The sequence below is a fragment of the Alosa pseudoharengus genome, unplaced genomic scaffold (genome assembly GCF_046254945.1).
Source record: "Alosa pseudoharengus isolate Yale_2024_CS ecotype anadromous, Long Island Sound unplaced genomic scaffold, YU_APseudo_1.1 YU_APseudo_1.1_scf_1, whole genome shotgun sequence".
Lineage (NCBI taxonomy): Eukaryota > Metazoa > Chordata > Actinopteri > Clupeiformes > Clupeidae > Alosa > Alosa pseudoharengus.
The window spans coordinates 50,701,914-50,721,198 of record NW_027468564.1 but is presented as its reverse complement, the minus strand read 5'-3'; the positions used below and the strand labels follow the sequence as shown (position 1 = coordinate 50,721,198).

Here is a 19,285-nt window from a genome sequence, read left to right as displayed (position 1 = left end):
GAAATAGCTATTCACTGGCCCTCTGCTGTGACTCAAAATTGAGTAACAAAAGGAAGAACTAGCCTCCACTACTCCTCCTGTCCTCATCCGTTGTCCTGTCGCCATCTTCTCCAGACTCTTCATCCCTGTATATATATATATTAGGGCTGTCAATCGATTAAAAAAAATAATCTAATTAATTACATACTCTGTGATTAATTAATCTAAATTAATCGCATATATAATTTTTGCTGTGAAAGTATTTTAAATATTTAAATTTAAATGAATAATTGAATAATCAGCATTAGTGACATTAAAGTTCAAAAACTCTTTTATTATTATTTTCACTGTTCAAATAATTGGCATAATAATCTATGATATGACCTAATATGCTGAGGAAATAAATTCAAAGTGCTTCAAATTCAAATAAATTCAAAATAAAGTGCTTCGGGAAGAAGTTTTTTTTACATACAAGGCATTTCAGGCCACAGATATAACCTAGGGGACACAATGAAAATAAATTAATACTTCCCTCAATGTCAACACTTATTTCTTTGCATTGATGTGCGACTATAGAGTTGATGAACTTCGGTGATATGCAAATTCCTTGCTGCAGACATTGCAGAGGACTTTATTTTCAACACTTTATTTTTTATCAACACCATCAGGCCGTTTTTTAAAAGTAAATGTTCCAATCAATGATCCAAGCAGCACGTTTTCTTCTCTCCCCTTCATTTTACAGTCCATTTTTTACTGACTAGAACGGCTCGGGGTCAAAGGTCATACGGAATCGATTAATCTGCACTAATTTTTTTAATCAGTCATTTTTTCTCAAATTAATTAATCGAAATTAATCAGTTATTTTGACAGCCCTAATATATATTGCAACATGTAACATCAGTGCCTTTGCAGAAACAATAATTAGTACAGGCCAGGGCCCACTTCCCCGAAAGCATCTTAAGCCTAAGAGCGTCGTAAAGTCCCTCTTACGAACGTCTTAAGATTTGCCGACTGTTTCCCGAAACCATCGTAGCTTAAGAGCGTCGTGAAAACACTCGTAGATCTACGAGTGCTCCAGAGTACTCGTTACCGGCTAAGAGCGTCTTAACAGTACTTCTCACTGAGGTCACCAACAGGACATACAGAGGAATTACAACTTAGAATACATAATCCAATTTACGTTCCCATTCTTTGTTGTGTTTACCTGTGATGAATCAGATTTTAGCGTGCAAAATAGCCTACATTTAATGGTCATAATAATGTGATGAAAAGCGGACAAAAATGCAATAAAGTTATGAAACGAGACGTTGCCAGAATAGTTTGACATTATCTTTGCTAAGTGAATATTTTATTAGGCCTATGAGGTAAAAAGCAGAGAAAGCAACATGTGGTTTAGTCTGTAGCCTACTGCATCAAAATCTAAGCACATTTCCTCTCTTTCTTACTCGACTTCTTTCTTATCTTCAAACGTGTTCTTAAGTGGCACTGCGAAAAATTATTGCATGGTGCAACAATCTAATCTTAAAATAATTACAATTATTTATGTCTCTGTGTGGTATATAACCTACTTGGGATGCTTACATGCAGATGTCAAAGTGTTTCTATTTTCGTATTGATGTGAATTAATGTGTAGATCCGAAGTTTAAATGGTAGGCCTATAGCTGTGACGTGCAGTCACCTGACATCACCGTCAAATCAGAGGATATTTCAGAACTATTAACGTGGACAGCTCCCCTTAAGAGCATCTTAAGAGCAGTGCACGCGCGTTCACGCTACGAGCATGTTCGGGAAACAGTCGGAAAAACCAAACGAACGATCGTAAGATGAATCGTAGAAAACCCTCTTAAGAGCGTGTCTCCGTCGTTATCGGGGAAGTGGGCCCAGGCCTGCAGCTGCACAGCTGCACTTTCCAGATACATGTATACACAGTTTTAACCCAGCTTTGCAGTTACTGCTGATAACATCTAACAAATCAGCAGGAGCAACAGGACTTGAATCGAGGGTGGGCGAGTTCCTCTTCTTTCTTCATACCTGTCTTCTTACTCCATCCAAACGCGGTGATATACACAGCCGGTGGATCAGGGCGGTCTGCTGCTTTCCAAAGCAGCACCTGTAGATGGGCACGTTTTCCATGGAGGAGTAAGTTGCGTTCTGTAGGAGACAGTGTCTTCAGTGCTGGAGGAGCCGGGAGTGGGAGGCCTCACCACCAGGGATGGATTACTGCACGGGCCTACCGGGGTCAGGGGGCCCTGAAGCCCAAGCCTTTACATGAAATCATTGCCTCAATATCAACACATCAGGATGTATGGTGTATGAATCTGATTGAATTTAGTCCATCCCCAAAATGCACCAGTATACAGGAAATCAAACATTTTAAAAAATTCTGAGGAAGGACCCCCAAACCCCCCTTCCACATGTGACAATTAGTGGGGGGCCCTTAATACATCTGGGCCCAGGGGCCCGAAAGTTCATAATCCGTCCATGCTCACCGCTAGGTGGAGGCCCAAGCAAAAGGATCCGAAGAGAGCCCTTGTAAGGGGCACTAAAAAGCTTACAGAGGCCTTCAGTAGAAGCCGCGGGAGGACACCAGCCATCGCCTGGGCCTGGCTACGGGAGGAGTGCTAGCCTGAAGAGGATCTCGATGCAGTGGACACGGCGGAGAAGGGCTTCACGCGACTGGGAGAGCGGCCTTGGAAGATGAGGTGGTGACGCCGACCTGGGCGCTGACTCCACCGTGAGAAGACCTTGAGCCCCTGGCCCCGCCAGGCAGCTTTAGGCTGGAGTTGGCGGTGGCCCTGTCTGCGGAGCAGAGCAGAGGTGGTGCCTTGAGGACGGACGGTTGGCGGAGCCGTTTGAGGCACGACAGTTGGGCAGCTCCGGCGGAAGGGCCCTCTGAAAAACGGAACTCTAAGCCTTTGTGTGCGTGTGGGAGGCACCATGCTGTGCGGGCGCCTGTTCTTGTTGGCCTGTTCGCCGGCGCTCTTTAGAAAAATAAGGGGAAAAAAAGTTTGTTTTGGCGCAACCGTGGCGGAGTGCAGCGGCCGGGAGCAGCGGAGGACCGCTTTGCGATGAGGCAGCAGAGGAGGGACGCCAACGTTGGTAGCTGTAGCCCGATTGCGCAGCGTGGTCCAGCTACGATGGAGCTGGAGTCTGCTGCCTCGACTGGCGGGACAACGGAGCAGAGCGTTGGAGGTGCGGTGCCAGTTATGGTGTTCAGTGGTGGGGAGTCTCTGCCAGTGGAGGCTAGGCTACTTTCGCAGTGTGCACCACCACAACGTTCCTCCAACACCTGGAGGTGTTGGAGCAACGTTGTGGTGGTGCACACTGCGAAAGTGCGACCTGAGGGAGTTCTCTGAAGGGAGCTGGGGACGAGCGGCGACAGGCCAGGTGACTGCCAGCACTACCCGCATTGGGCTGCTGGTGGTTGTGGTTCCCCTGGGTGAGTAGGGCTCTAGCGGTGTGTGCACCCCACCTGCTGTGTGGCAGTGCCAGAGACTATGCTGGACTGAATGTGCCGAGGACGGCAATGGCTTGTTGGGGGAGCTGTGTAACGTCAGCGTGCTGGACTGTGCTTGAGATTCCCATAATGTTTCGCGCTGGGGAGTCTGGAAGAACTTTGGGGTTGTTATTATGTGTGCTTGTGCCTGTATGGTGCGGCTGCGTCCAACCCTATGTGTGTAAGGTGCGAGTGTTCTTGACTTCCCTGGCGTGTGCTATGTTTTGTGCCGATGTCCCTGCTCCCGACCTTTAATAAAGCTTTTGATTAGACAACGCTGTCTCATCAATCATTACACTATTAAATCTGCTTAGCATCATTAGCATGCTGCACATATTTGTTAAAGCTCTTGCATTCAAGTTGAGTGATCATCTCAATACCAATGTTTCCCAAAAGGGCTTGTCCCTACGAGAAGAGTATTACCTTAAACACACATGAGGAAACTTAACAGTCCAATCAGTAGACTATGATAAGCTAGCCAACTATGCTTCTTTGTGTACAATATTTCCAGGCCAGACAGCTGAATGTGGTAGAGTTGTAATAGAAATAGTAGGCCTAAGCTATAGGCTAATCTGCATAAAGTGTGCTGTCATAAATATCAGACATTCAGTATTCTCTCTTTTAATATCAGGATATAAAATAATACAGATATATTATATTGTAATCAGGGCTTTGAACCGATTTTTTTCCCCAATCGGTTCGTTCCGAACAGAAACGGAATTATAACGTTTCCGGTTATGAGTTCCACCAATAAATTGACGTTCCCGAACCGGTTAGAACAAAAAAATACTGTTCCCGGAACGGTTAATTTCGTTCCTGTCAGCTGTTTATTGCTATAGAATTGTCACATCTTTCTCATCCAGCTTAAACCAAATGTTATAATATTACAACCATTATTACATAATAATAATTATATTATTAATAATACTAATAATTAAATAGGCCTACAATTATTTCAAATGTGTAGTTTATTGTTAAAAGAGAAAATTTCCAAACAAACGTAACGACATTATTAAGACACATGGTTATGTCACTCGGGCAACAACAAATTGCAACTGTCGTCGGGGGAAAGGCTATCTAGTAGGCCTATTCAGGGGCGCCTGCAGGAATTAATGCTATGGTAAACACACCCATTTACCCCCCCACCTCCCGCAAAAAAAAATCACTCGTGAACAATATTTGTCCGTTTTAGGTCCGTGCATTGGTCAGCAAAAAAGTAGCCTACATAGCATAACAACATCCACATGCAATAATACAACGACAATGTCTACAATGACCTATTCATTTGGACAACTTGATACAGCCCTATACAGGCTAAAGTTACCTTTAGTTTTGTTCTAGCGTAACGTGACGTCTGGCTTTAGCGCAGTCTAACGTTCTGACAAGCACACCAATTGCCTACCTTGCCCATCTGGAATAACTCCTAGCTTTGCTGCCTCCATCCTTTCTGTTTTCGTTGTTTAAACTTGTGATGTCCATGATGAGTATTGAGTTAGTGAATTAGCTCAACATTGTGTGCTGATAACCATATATAGATAGCCGAGTAAAAGAAAACAACAAGTAGCCTATTGCGTGTCTGCGTGCGTATTCTCTCTCCTGCTCAAACAAAATGCGTGCACGTTAATTTTTCACTAACTTTACGTAATAGATGGTAAATAGCCCAATGGCATGCAGCTAAAGGGATACTGTGCATATTTGGGAAGGTATGGTAGGCCAATTTGGTGTGAATACACACACTCAAGGGAAATGTTCTGTTGAGTAGCTTGATGGTACGCACAGTGCCTACGGACGTACACCTGCAGGCGCGCCTGGGCCTAATGTTCGCTAGTCCATTATTAACGTGGAGTCGACAAATATAGCTATTGATATTGTGTTTGGAATGAGCGTTTTAATTAACGATGGATCGTAATTCACCTCTTATTTAAGATGTGGAGTGGAGACTTTGTAATCCATTGCTCTCTCTCCATTCAGTCAGCGAATGTCTGATGTGATGTCACACAGGAAGTGAACCTCAGCCGTAACGTGCGCAGGAAAATAATGATTTTTTTTTTTTAGTTAATTAGGCAACGAAAACTTTGAGGAACGAAATAAAACCGGTATTAACCGGTTACCATTATTTTAAATAAGTGTTCCTGTTCCAGAACATAAAAAATAATAACGTTTCCGGTTTCGTTTCTGTTCCCTGTAAAATACAAAAAGTTCCCGGTTTTCGTTTTCGTTCCTTGAACCGGTTCAAAGCCCTGATTGTAATCCTCTGGTCTTCTAAGGAAGGCTATTGAAATGTCTAGCCCGACCCCTCCAAAAAAATCGAGGTTCGTATCAAACCATGGGTCAAAAATCGCGATACGAATCGAATTGTTAGGTTGGTGTATCATTACAGCCCTACTGTATATCGCTACAGCCCTATCCTCCAAAAATCTGTCTATATTGGACCAAAAAACTCAGCTTAATGAGAGTAAAAACGTGACCAAACCAAGTTAAAATAGTGATTTTGAATCTTGAAAATGTCAGATATGGACTCAGCATCTCCAGTAACCCCTAAAAACATACTAACTTTGTCCCTTTTGGCCAAACAGCTCTTATAATATGATCAATATAGGTTATGCTAATTTATGCTAATTAGCTCAATTACACAAATTACCCAACATATGCAAATTAGCATCCGGCAGTTTCTGCATGCTGGGAACCCATACTATATATTTCCATCATAAAACTTTGGTGTACTCAACATTTCCGGGTCCACAATGGGGCTCTATGAGGCCCCTTTGAAAATCAGAGGTTTACAGGCCATGGTGGCCTTGGTGCCCCCTTCTTTCAATATTCTGCTTTGCGTCCTACTAATAGCAATTTTTATTTAGCCTGTGGCCTGTCAAAATAATCTTAGCATTCACAGCGCAAATTATTTTAGTCTTTTACGCAGTGGAGAAAGTGACAGCGCAAGAAAGAAAGTGCGTCCAAATTCAGCCATTCATCTCAGTTAAACTACTCGCTAAGTAGCCTATTCATCACACAGACATCACAAGTATCACATGAAAGAGCTTTTTCTCAGCTTTTAAACGATGTTACCCGATAATTGCTGAGTTGAACGGTTCGCGAGAAAAGTAAATAATATAATTCAATTTAATCATACATTCTACTGAAGGTTTTGCATCCCATGATCTCCCAACCCATTCACCTCGGTGGAATACATCAGAATAAACAGCAGACCTTACCAAACACAAAGGTGTAAAGCAGTCCCCTGTACAGTTAGCCGTTCCAGAGTAATCCAGTTTTGAATTTGCAGTAAATTTCGACATGCATGGATGTCTCCAAATTTGGGCATTTAGTTTTACAATGTGTTTAAATTGATTCACATGATTTCATAAGGGGCCAAATACAAAATAAATGTTACAAATATCGCCTGGATATTGGTAAATCAGAGGACAGCTGACTGAGTTTGTGAAAGTAGCCTTAGCCTAATGATCACAAAATGCATTTAGGCTATTTGAGTTTCTTAAAGCTGAGCTGTGGTTAAATTGTTCAATACATGATTTTATAACAGGCCAAATATAAAATAAATGTTATATATAGCCTAGATGTCTGTAAATATTAGATGATCAGATGATTTACTGTTCTATGTAATATGTCATGTTTCATGTTTTTGTAGTGTTTCATACAGTGATGCAGGTCTACAGCAGTGAATAGGCTAAATAAAACTTTGATCATTTTTATAGCCTACTACTGTATAGTTAACTTTGGCCTTGGTGCCCTGACATGTGGCCTTTGTGCCCCCCACCAAATATGCCCAACTGAAGGCCAAGTGGCCTTGCCCCCAGAATGGTGAAATTCCAAGCCTGGTGGATGGTATCTTTTTTTTATTTTGAAGTAATCCAAAAGTAATCCAAAAGTATTCATATTACATTACATTATTTTTGTAATCCAATGGATTACGTTACTGATTACAAAAATTGGCGTGTAGTTTCTACTCAGTAATGGATTACAAAGTAATCTGACCCAACACTAGCAGCGCAACTTTAAATAGTGCATTGGTATTTTAATAGTCAGCTACGCATTTGAAAGAAACTGCTTGCGCGCGAGACCGTATGGAACAGGAATTCCACTAAACCATGCTTTACTAAAACCTAGCAGAGTATAGCCTACATGCATCTGCACGCCTTTATTATTTGAACTCATTGGCAAAGTGAAACTAACTTCACCGTGGTGTCATATTCAACGACAAACCAGTTATACACAGTTATTACTTTCACTATTAATTGACAATGGGTTACCATCAAAAATATAGCCTGAAAAAAGCACTTACCCCAATAATGTTGGAATGACTGAATAAAAACCCTAAGGACATTTATCCTGCAGAGGAGTTGCTGCTTACATCTCATGAGTGTGACAGTGCGTCTTCAGCTGTGCTTCATGTGCGCCTTTCAGTATAGACCAGGTTTTTCTTGGTCAGTGGCGTAACGCTTTTTTAAATAGTGTAAGATAGCGATTTTTAGATAATGCGCCAGACCACACCTTAGGTCGTTAATTGCCACACCCCTGAGTGCATTGTTCAATAAAAGAGACATGCATAGCGGAAAATCTGAGTGTAAGATAGGAATACTCTTTTAGTCGTGATAACAATATGCTTTGTGCTGAAATGAAACTATTTTCTAGGCTGATTTGACATGGAACTATACTCTCATTCAGGCGTAATAATCCAGTGACAAACAAATTTGTCTGCTGCAGCTCAACCTTGTTGCTGGAAGTTAGCCTACAGGGACTATTTTCAGGTGCTGCATGATATCATTGTGCTGCTGCGCCCATGGTGTTCTTTTATTATTATGCTGGAATGAGAGTATAGTTCCATGTCAAATCAGCCTAGAAAACCACCAAGTTTCATTTTCTGTTGGTCGCATTACACTTTCTAACTTCAGAGGAGACAAGTTTTAAATAGGAAAATTACCGGAAATCTTAGTCACTTTTAAAAGTGATGCTAGCAGGCGAGATGCTAATGGTCTCATCTGATTCAATGATATATATGCTAGGCTGGAGATAAAAGTGGTATCGCCAGAATCAGAGAACGGCTGAATGAACTGGAGAAAGGTAAAAATCAATTGTTTAACTCAAGGGGAGGTGGAAAATGAGTGTAATTCCCCAAATGGTGGAATATCCCTTTAATGCTGATGCTTTCATTTCTATTGGTGCTAAACAAAACTGTCAGCTGCTTTCCCTGGCTAGCTTCTCCAAAGATGAATGTTTTCATGGATGTGAAATGTCATGTCCTCCATCAGCAGTAGGATGATCGATCTTAGTTTAGTCAAAGTTCCTTATAACATCTCTGGTTTAGTCTACATGAACATGCACACACACACACAGATAAAGCATGTACCACCTAAGACCACTGTGGAAATTCAGGGTCCCCGAAGTAATTCAAATAACTTTTTATACTGGGGCCAAGAGTATTACTTGGTATACTTACTTTATTATTGTTATCTAATTAATTCATATTATTATCATTCTCCTTTTATCTGTCTTCATCTATTTTATTTGTTATTTTTAAATTTTGTAGTCATGGAGTTGACTAGGTTTACATTAAGATACAGAGAGATGAAAGCAAATAAAACAAATATCTTTAGTATAATTTGAACATTAATATGTAAAAAAGAAAACAACATTCATAAATAGGAAAAGAAAAATCAATAGTGCAGGTAAACAGCATATTTTAATCCAAGCTGCACTATTGATTTTTTCTTTTCTTCTTCTTGGATAAACTAATGGTGTACTGTATACCATAGACTGTATGTACTGACATGTACTGTAACTCTCACAATGTAAATCCAATGCAATACAAAGCAGATTAGAGTGGCCCAGTGCCAAATTAAGACAAATCAGTCAGAGAAATTTACAGAAAATCCTTAATTTGAAAACTTGATAATAAGACCAATAAATGCTGAAAAAGAACTTCCACAGCTGCTATGCTCTGATGGAGAGCTGAGATGACGAGGGTATTTCAACTCCTGTTGTATTTCAACCAGGGCCCACTTCCCCGAAAGCATCTTAAGCCTAAGAGCGTCGTAAAGTCCCTCTTACGAACATCTTAAGATTTGCCGACTGTTTCCCGAAACCATCGTAGCTTAAGAGCATCGTGAAAACACTCGTAGATCTACGAGTGCTCCAGAGTACTCGTTACCGGCTAAGAGCGTCTTAACAGTAGGCCTAGGCTACTTCTCACTGAGGTCACCAACAGGACATACAGAGGAATTACAACTTAGAATACATAATCCAATTTACGTTCCCATTCTTTATTGTGTTTACCTGTGATGAATCAGATTTTAGCGTGCAAAATAGCCTACATTTAATGGTCATAATAATGTGATGAAAAGCGGACAAAAATGCAATCAAGTTATGAAACGAGACGTTGCCAGAATAGTTTGACATTATCTTTGCTAAGTGAATATTTTATTAGGCCTATGAGGTAAAAAGCAGAGAAAGCATGTCTCTGTGTGGTATATAACCTACTTGGGATGCTTACATGCAGATGTTAAAGTGTTTCTATTTTCGTATTGATGTGAATTAATGTGTAGATCCGAAGTTTAAATGGTAGGCATATAGCTGTGACGTGCAGTCACCTGACATCACCGTCAAATCAGAGGATATTTCAGAACTATTAACATGGACAGCTCCCCTTAAGAGCATCTTAAGAGCAGTGCACGCGCGTTCACGCTACGAGCATGTTCGGGAAACAGTCGGAAAAACCAAACGAACGATCGTAAGATGAATCGTAGAAAACCCTCTTAAGAGCGTGTCTCCGTCGTTATTGGGGAAGTGGGCCCAGGGCTTTGAACCGGTTCAAGGAACGAAAACGAAAACCGGGAACTTTTTGTATTTTACAGGGAACAGAAACGAAACCGGAAACGTTATTATTTTTTATGTTCTGGAACAGGAACACTTATTTAAAATAATGGTAACCGGTTAATACCGGTTTTATTTCGTTCCTCAAAGTTTTCGTTGCCTAATTAACTAAAAAAAAAAAGTAATTATTTTCCTGCGCACGTTACCATGACGGCTGAGGTTCACTTCCTGTGTGACATCACATCAGACATTCGCTGACTGAATGGAGAGAGAGCGATGGATTACAAAGTCTCCACTCCACATCTTAAATAAGAGGTGAATTACGATCCATCGTTAATTGAAACGCTCATTCCAAACACAATATCAATACCTATATTTGTCGACTCCACGTTAATAATGGACTAGCGAACATTAGGCCCAGGCGCGCCTGCAGGTGTACGTCCGTACGCACTGTGCGTACCATCAAGCTAACGTTACTCAACAACAGAACATTTCCCTTGTGTGCGTGTATTCACACCAAATTGGCCTACCATACCTTCCCAAATATGCACAGTATCCCTTTAGCTGCATGCCATTGGGCTATTTACCATCTATTACGTAAAGTTAGTGAACACGTTATCAAAATTAACGTGCACGCATTTTGTTTGAGCAGGAGAGAGAATACGCACGCAGACACACAATGGCTACTTGTTGTTTTCTTTTACTCGGCTATCTATATATGGTTATCAGCACACAATGTTGAGCTAATTCACTAACTCAATACTCATCATGGATATCACAAGTTTAAACAACGAAAACAGAAAGGATGGAGGCAGGCAGCAAAGGAGTTATTCCAGATGGGCAAGGTAGGCAATTGGTGTGCTAGAACGTTAGACTGCGCTAAAGCCAGACGTCACGTTACGCTAGAACAAAACTAAAGGTAACTTTAGCCTGTATAGGGCTGTATCAAGTTGTCCAAATGAATAGGTCATTGTAGACATTGTCGTTGTATTATTGCATGTGGATGTTGTTATGCTATGTAGGCTACTTTTTTGCTGACCAATGCACGGACCTAAAACGGACAAATATTGTTCACGAGTGATTTTTTTTTGCGGGAGGTGGGGGGGTAAATGGGTGTGTGTACCATAGCATTAATTCCTGCAGGCGCCCCTGATTAGGCCTACTGGATGGCCTTTCCCCCGACGACAGTTGCAATTTGTTGTTGCCCGAGTGACATAACCATGTGTCTTAATAATGTCGTTACGTTTGTGTGGAAATTTTCTCTTTTAACAATAAACTACACATTTCAAATAATTGTAGGCCTATTTAATTATTATTATTATTAATAATATAAATATTATTATGTAATAATGGTTGTAATATTATTACATTTGGTTTAAGCTGGATGAGAAAGATGTGACATAATTCTATAGCATTAAACAGCTGACAGGAACGAAATTAACCGTTCCGGGAACAGTATTTTTTTGTTCTAACCGGTTCGGGAACGTCAATTTATTGGTGGAACTCATAACCGGAAACGTTATAATTCCGTTTCTGTTCGGAACGAACCGATTGGGGAAAAAAATCGGTTCAAAGCCCTGATTTCAACTGCTGTTTCCCAGAACTGTCAGGGTTTGTGGACTGTATTGTAGATCACACTTTTATCCTCAGCTCTGGAAACACACAGCAGTACACAGTCAGAGGAATACTGTTGAATTGTGAAGGAAACTAAAAACACAGGGCCACCCTCTGCTAAGAATGAGAGGGGACCACTGCACATTAAGACAGCTTGCATGTCAACATGACCTCGAACATTGTACTTATCTGTGCAACTGGTGTTCAGACAGTCCTAATCATGAGCACCTAAACAAGGCCTGCATAGACTGTCGATTTGGCAGCAAGATTTGTTGTAATAAGCAGTAAGAACAAGAAAACATTGGTGAATACCATAATCTTCGTAAAAACTGCGTAAGTGGGTTTTAGGAACACATTTCTTCATAAGAATGGTTGGAGAATGAGGCCCATTGTTATTAAGTGTGGATGAGTGGTATTAGCAAAGTCCTTTTAAGCAAGTTCCCCCACTCCATGGCCATCTTGCAACACACTTTGGGCAGTTATCGGACAGCTATTTTGGACACACTGCGCGTGTGCAAGGCTTCACCCCCTTCACAAAGCAGATCATAGCTGCACAATGCAAAATTATGATAGGAAATCCTTTATTTGGAAACTTTAAAGACATTTAGCACTGATAATAAGACTAATGAATGCTGAAAAAGAATGTGCACAGCCTGTAGATGTTTGCTATGCTCTGATGCTCTGGGTATTTCAACTCTGCTGTTTCCCAGGCCTGTCAGGGTTTGTGGACTGCACTGTAGATTACACCATCATCGTCAGCTCTGGAAACACACAGCAGTACACAGTCAGAGGAATACGGCTGGATTATGATAGAAACGAGAGACACAGGGCCACCTCTGCTAAGCTTGCATGTCAACATGACTTCCAACATTATACTTGTCTATACAACTGGTGTTCAGACAGTCCTAATCATGAGCACCTAAACAAGGCCTGCATAGCCTGTCGATTAGGCAGCAAGATTTGTTGTAATGAGCAGAAATGCCCACCTGGTGGCAGCACTCCCTGTGAGGAGCTGAACTGAAGTGTAGACAACAATGTTGTCCAGTTTGGATGTTCGTGGCATGTTAACAGTGGAGTATAGAGGCACTTCCTGTGTTTTGGAGAGATTGATCTGAACACTGGCATACTGAACGTCGTCTGGATCACATGAGGTCACTCTCTGTGTGGGGTCAGAGGTTGTGGCTCTTGCTGTGATGGTGCTGTACATGGGACCTGAGTCAGTCTGATCAGAAAATAAATTATTACATAATTATTATGAGTGATGCAGGGGATCTAGACTCCCAGGGATATTTAAACTGACAGATGTGTTCTATGTGGAGATACAGGTATGATCACAACAGTTAAGCTCCAACTTCCTCACCTGTATGTTATCATTTGTGGGTCTTGGGTCTGTAGCACGTTCAGCATTCTTCTTCCTAATTTGTAGGCAGGACAGTCATATGCATATTTAGTTAATGATAGGAAATATACATTATGTCATATGTAGTAGAAATATGCTGTAAGCCTGTAATTGCCAGTACTGTAAATTATCTTATATTAAGAAGGAAACTTGGTTGCATCACCTCAAGAGCACAATTCCAAGTATCAGCAGGATGGCAAGAATGATGAATGTGGTGACAATGGCTGGCAGGAGGACATCAGCATCTAAAAAGACATTTTCATGAGGGAAAATTATCAACTGTGTTGAGAGATACTTCACAAGAGCAGCTGACTGATATAGCATAGTCATGTCTTCTTCAGAATTTTGTAAGTAAACTGCAGAATTGTAGCAGTAACAACCTCTTAGTGGTCACAAAGACATTTTAGTATTTCCACAACCCACATAAACACTAACCTGTTTGAACAGCAACTTCAATAGAAATCTGAGAGCCAAGTTCATTCTGTGCCTCGCAGTAGTAAAGTCCACTGGTATCAGAGGTCAGATTGAAGCTGACACTCTCCCCTGTGCCCCTAACAAGAGATTCAGCTCCACTCTTCATATACCAGGTGTAGGTGTGCAGTGGTGGGTTGGCATCACTGCTGCAGGTCAGAGTCACTACACTGGCCTCCTCTGTTGTACTAGAGGCAGTGATGGACACGAGGACATTCTTTGGCTTGATATGTCCAGGGTATAGGTTTTAGTTTTTTGCTTACTAAAGCAGGCATGGTAAATAGTATAAAACACATTCATGCTTGTCATAGTACATCTTTCACATGTGTTTATTATATGTGTTATGTCTGTTAAAGTATGTGATTCTAATCCAGCTAATTCCTCATGGTGCTTCAGTTGCCTGTTCACATACAAGCCTCATTCAAACACTTCTTGGTCAACACTACTTCAGTATGGAGTTACATTTGTTCCACTTTTATGAGCGAGCAATAGCAGAATTTGAGCGCAGAAAAATATTTTGAGCGAGCACACAAATTATATTTTGAGGAAAAATGAAACTCAAGCACAAAAAAACTTGTAGTTGAGCAAACAGGAATCTATGTTGTGCTCCACAAATGTCTTTGCCTGTTTGCTAATATCAATATGTATGTGCAACATCAGCCCCTTTCTTTCAGTTTCACTGTACGTGCTCACATAAACTGTTCCTCCGCTAGCTCAGGAGATCTCTAGCCTGGAAAATCCAGACCCTGATAATCTAGAAAGATTAAGGGTCTGGTAAAGAGCAATGTAAAGGCCCAACTTGAGGGGCGGCAACAAGCATGCATTTAAAAATCACACTGCACGCAATTGGATAACACTAGACCATGTTTACTCTGAATGATTTCGGACTTTGACGCAATCGGATAACACTACAACCAATGTGTACTGTCCTACAACGTTGCAGCACTATCTTCATCAGTTTAGCTGGTTCCCCGGAATGTTGGGGAAAAAGTAACGTGCATCATTGCTCTTTGCCAGAGTGTCTCGCAGAGACAATTCCATTGTGCTCTCGCGAGAAATCTGGATTTCAAGGGTAGGAGATCTCTGTCGCGCTCGCTCAACTTTGTCTGTGTGCTCACTCAAAACTGTCGACAACGTTACGTTTGTTCAACAATTCATCAACCAATCAGAAAATTCAGGGGCTGAAGTCCAATTCTCATTGGCTGCTGGAGTCCACAATGCCTAGCGTCATTTACTAGTGTCAGTGGGAATCGGGAAAGAAGGAACATTGGAGCACGCCACACGAAAATACATCTTTGGTAAGTATTTATCATTTGGGTATTGTTGGATTTACAACACGGTTACAACGTCTACTTAACTTTATGCGTTAAAAAAGACCAGCATTATTAAAGGACAAGTTCGGTATTTTACACTTAAAGCCCTGTTTTCAGATAGTTTATGATTAAATAGAACGTTTAAGATTGAAATTTGGACAGGGGCATAGCACCAAATTCTGGGCCCTATGCACAAGTGGTGGCCATGGGCCCCCCCAACCAACCAACCACCGGCTGTAAGCATGAAGCATGAGGTTCACAACTAACTACTATCTAATCACACATTGAATTAATCTAACAACTCTTATATGTACTGTATAACAGAAAATAATCTTATTACCCAAGACTTCACTGAATTTCTGTTTTATTTGAAGAATGTTTAAAAGCTAGAACATGAAATGAATGAAAACACTTTTGGCTGAGAGGACAGCTATCTATACAAATTGAACACTTTTGGCTGAGAGAACAGCTATCTATAGCTAACTGAGTGTGATGCGTTTCAAAAAAGAATAGAAAAAAAAAAGCAAAAAAAGAAAAATAAAAAAAAAAAAAATAAAAAAAAGAAAAATAGAAAAGAAAATAAAATAAATAAGAAAAAAAAAAAAAAAAAAAAACAAAAAGAAAAAAAAAAAAAAAAAAATAAAATTGACACATAAAAGCAAAAAAAATTAGATAATACAAGTTAGCTTGCTACTAATTTGACAGCCTTTCCTCATGAACCTATATAACATTGAGCCTACTAAGTTAAGCTATTAGCTCATAATAATTTTCGAATTAGTAGGCTATTGAAATGTTGTGGTAGGCTATAAATCAGGCATCATGTTATTTCTAATTTTGTGTTAATGCTGTTTTAGCACTGATAATGGCGGATTCGCGGTGGTATTGAAGTGTTTTGTAACCTTCAGGAGTTAATTTCATTAGACTATTGCTTTCACATTGGGCTCACCTTTCTTGGGAAAGAAGGCTGTTAACACTTGTTTTCCCTCATTTCTTTTTTCTCCCTTTCTTTTCTGGGAACCGGATTTAGCTTTCTTAAACTTAGACATCTTCACACCGTGACCGGGAAGGCGGACTGAACCATTTCGTGCAAGGGAGAGGGTGCCTGCCCTCAAACAATGTTGGCTTGGACACAATTTAATACATCAATCAACTGATGCATTTACCCGAAATATTTGCATCTATATTAGTTAATATTAATAACATTTATTAAGATCTTTAAATTAAGGAAATTATTTATTATTAAGGAAAATAAAATTCAACTCCTTAGGGGCCCTCCCCCCACATGGGGCCCGGGTAATTTATTCCCACTTGTCCCCCCACTACGACGCCCTTGCATGCTGCTGTCCTGAGAATTTTCAGTTTCTGTGGTAGCACCCCCCCCCCCCCCCCACCTCCACAACGCTGCATAGGTGCACTGGAACAATCTTTCTAAAACACATTAAACTTTCGTTTACAAAGACGCAAAACTCACCGATTGGTCAAGGGTGTTCACTGATATGCTCACACAAAAATCGCTGCAAAAGATTCTTTCCAACAGGTTTTATCGTAGTTTTTGTCCAACTCCATTGACTTGTATTGGATGTGCTGTGAGGTACGGTATTACTATATTACTGTCGCCGGAAACGGATATGGGGTTGTTTGTATTCTTTAGTTTAGTTTGTTTAGTCTTATGCAGTCGCGGTATCGTAGGCTACGCTATCCAAATTATTGTCACGTCCATGGCTAATGCTAAAATATCTTGAAACTTGCACAATGTGAATGATAGCTTACGTGAATCATTACGTTTTCATCATGAAAGTTCCACAGCCAAAAAAATAGTAAACGTACAAAATCATGTAGCCAAATTATTCATGTAGGCTAGGGTTAGTGTTACGGTGTGTTTCCACACAGCGAAACACCTCGCGATTTTCGGCCAGCGAAATTTCGCCTCGGGGGCGTGACGGCGAAACCGCTAACCTTTTGACTGCAGTGTCTAGCCAGTGGTGGCAAGCGAGCTAATTAGGCTAATCAGCTAATTCAAACGTTTAAGTACTTAATGAAGATATCCAGGGGTCTTTATGCCTCGACTAAGTTGATGTTGCCTATAAACAACAATTCATGTTCATAGAAACAACAAGGTCAATAAGACATAATATATTTCATACCTGTGTTGCAGCATGTAGCCTAGCTGTCTAGCTAGGTTTACAATGCAATCCAATGTCCTAAAATACTAGCATTTCGCCTGTCAGCTAGCTAAAAATGATCGAGTGCTTAAACTAACATATATAGTGGTCTATTTAGTGGTGTATGTGCTCTGACTAAGTTCGTGTGGCATATAAACCACAATTCGTGTTGATACAAGTGCCAATGTTCGTGTAGAAACATTTTAATCACATACAAATTTTCGTGTTCCAGCTCAGGTAGTCTCCGCCATCTTGGTCAGACTTTTTTGTAACTCCCGCCTCCAAACACAAAGACGCGGACCTGATTGGTTCTCGAATGGTCCTCATTTAAATAAAGTTAAACTTTGGCCAACTTTGTTTCGCCTGCCTCTGCGATTCGCTTTCATTTCGCCCAACTAGGGCGAATTTAGTCTCCATTCAACCTCAATGAGAGCGACGCGAAATTTCGTTGTGTGGAAACACACCGTTAGGCTTACGATGTGAACATGACAGGTTATGGACATAACAAATAAGTTCATTTTCCGCCTGTTACAAACGTTACGTTACAAAATGTCAACCTTACCCTAAGTTCTTCCAACTCTGTCGTCCCAGGAGGTAATATGGGAACCGCTGTATTTCTCAGGCGAAAGAGCTTTTTGGGCGATTTCTTTCGACCTCCAGCGAAGTTCAATAAATGCAGACCGCAGAGACACGGTGATCAGCTTTCTGCAGATCCTCAACAGGTGTGCTCACATCCAACCCCAGCAACTCCAGCCACAACTTTAGCCTTTCTGGATCGTTGAAAGGAAATCTGTGACAACTTTTTTGCCACGAATTTTCCCGCAATTCGGAACTGCACAAAATCGCCCCATTTTTAGCTGTCTGTTGCAAAATACTTCAAGACAGCGATCTTCTGCTACTTCTGTGTATTCAATGAAATGCCAGTGGTTTGCTTGTAATTGGCAAGTGTAAGGTGCATTATCGCCACCAACTGGGCTGGAGTGTCTATTATTCAAGCTCTCAACGGAAGAATGTACGGGTGTGAGGCGTTTGGAAAAATAGCTCCACAGTTTTACAAGAATGGTAAAACACCTGTTGGAAAGCATCTTTTGCTGCGATTTTTGTGTGAGCATATCAGTGAACACCCCTGACCACTCGGTGAGTTTCACGTCTTTGTAAACGAAAGTTTAATGCGTTTTAGAAAGATTGTTCCAGTGCACCTATGCAGCGTTGTGGAGGTGGGGGGGTGCTACCACAGAAACCGAAAATTCTCAGGACAGCAGCATGTGTCCAAATTTCAATCTTAAACATTCTATTTAATCATAAACTATTTGAAAACAGGGCTTTAAGTGTAAAATAGCGAACTTGTCCTTTAACCTTTCAAAATATAATTTGTGTGCTCGCTCAAAATATTTTTCTGTGCTCAAATTGTGCTATTGCTCGCTCATAAAAGTGGAACAAATGTAACTCCATACTTCAGTGGCTCAAAGAGGTGGTGTGTGATTTGATTGGCAGTTCAGCACCAACGTCAACAACCAGGGATGGACAGTAACTACATATACTTCCTGTACTTAAGTATGATTTTTGAGTATCTCAATAGAAAGATTAATCATTTAAATTATATTTTTGCATTCATTTGAACAATTGCAAAGTTATGACAATAGTAAAATGTTTTTGTTGGATGTATGACTGAACAAAATGTATACCCTATTACTGTAATGACTAAATGAACATTACATTACAATACATTAAAAATGACAAATACTTGTACTTCTGAATACTTAAGTATTTTTAAAAGCAAGTACTTCTGTACTTCAACTTAAGTAAAAATCTGACTTGGCAACTTTCACTTGTATTGGAGTAATATTTGACAAGGTGTACCTATACTTTCACTTAAGTAAAGGAATTGTGTCGTCCACCTCTGTCAACTCTAGTTGTGTGTTTGTAGGTCACAGACTGTCCATTCTTGTACCAGATGAAGGTGGGGTCGTTACTCAGAGTACAGGTAGTATTACAGGTGAGGGTGACTTTGTCCCCCTCTTTC

General features: G+C 40.7%; 1 protein-coding gene across 1 annotated transcript; it reads right to left on the bottom strand.

Annotated features, from left to right (window-relative positions):
* Positions 1-12,561: 12,561 nt before the first annotated feature.
* On the bottom strand, positions 12,562-16,879 carry LOC143119400 (uncharacterized). The gene is made up of 6 exons (XM_076280884.1): positions 16,871-16,879; positions 13,752-14,010; positions 13,480-13,561; positions 13,278-13,332; positions 12,904-13,139; positions 12,562-12,678 (listed from the first exon to the last, which is right to left on the bottom strand). Exons 1-6 carry the CDS (start codon positions 16,877-16,879, stop codon positions 12,633-12,635), a joined length of 687 nt encoding a protein of 228 aa, XP_076136999.1. The 3' UTR covers positions 12,562-12,632.
* Positions 16,880-19,285: the final 2,406 nt, after the last annotated feature.

Coding starts and splice junctions, on each gene's coding strand:
- LOC143119400 (XM_076280884.1), bottom strand. Junction 13,333..13,479: donor CTTGGAATTGTGCTCTTGAG/GTGATGCAACCA, acceptor CCTACAAATTAG/GAAGAAGAATGCTGAACGTG. Junction 12,679..12,903: donor ACAGGGAGTGCTGCCACCAG/GTGGGCATTTCT, acceptor GTGTGTTTCCAG/AGCTGACGATGATGGTGTAA.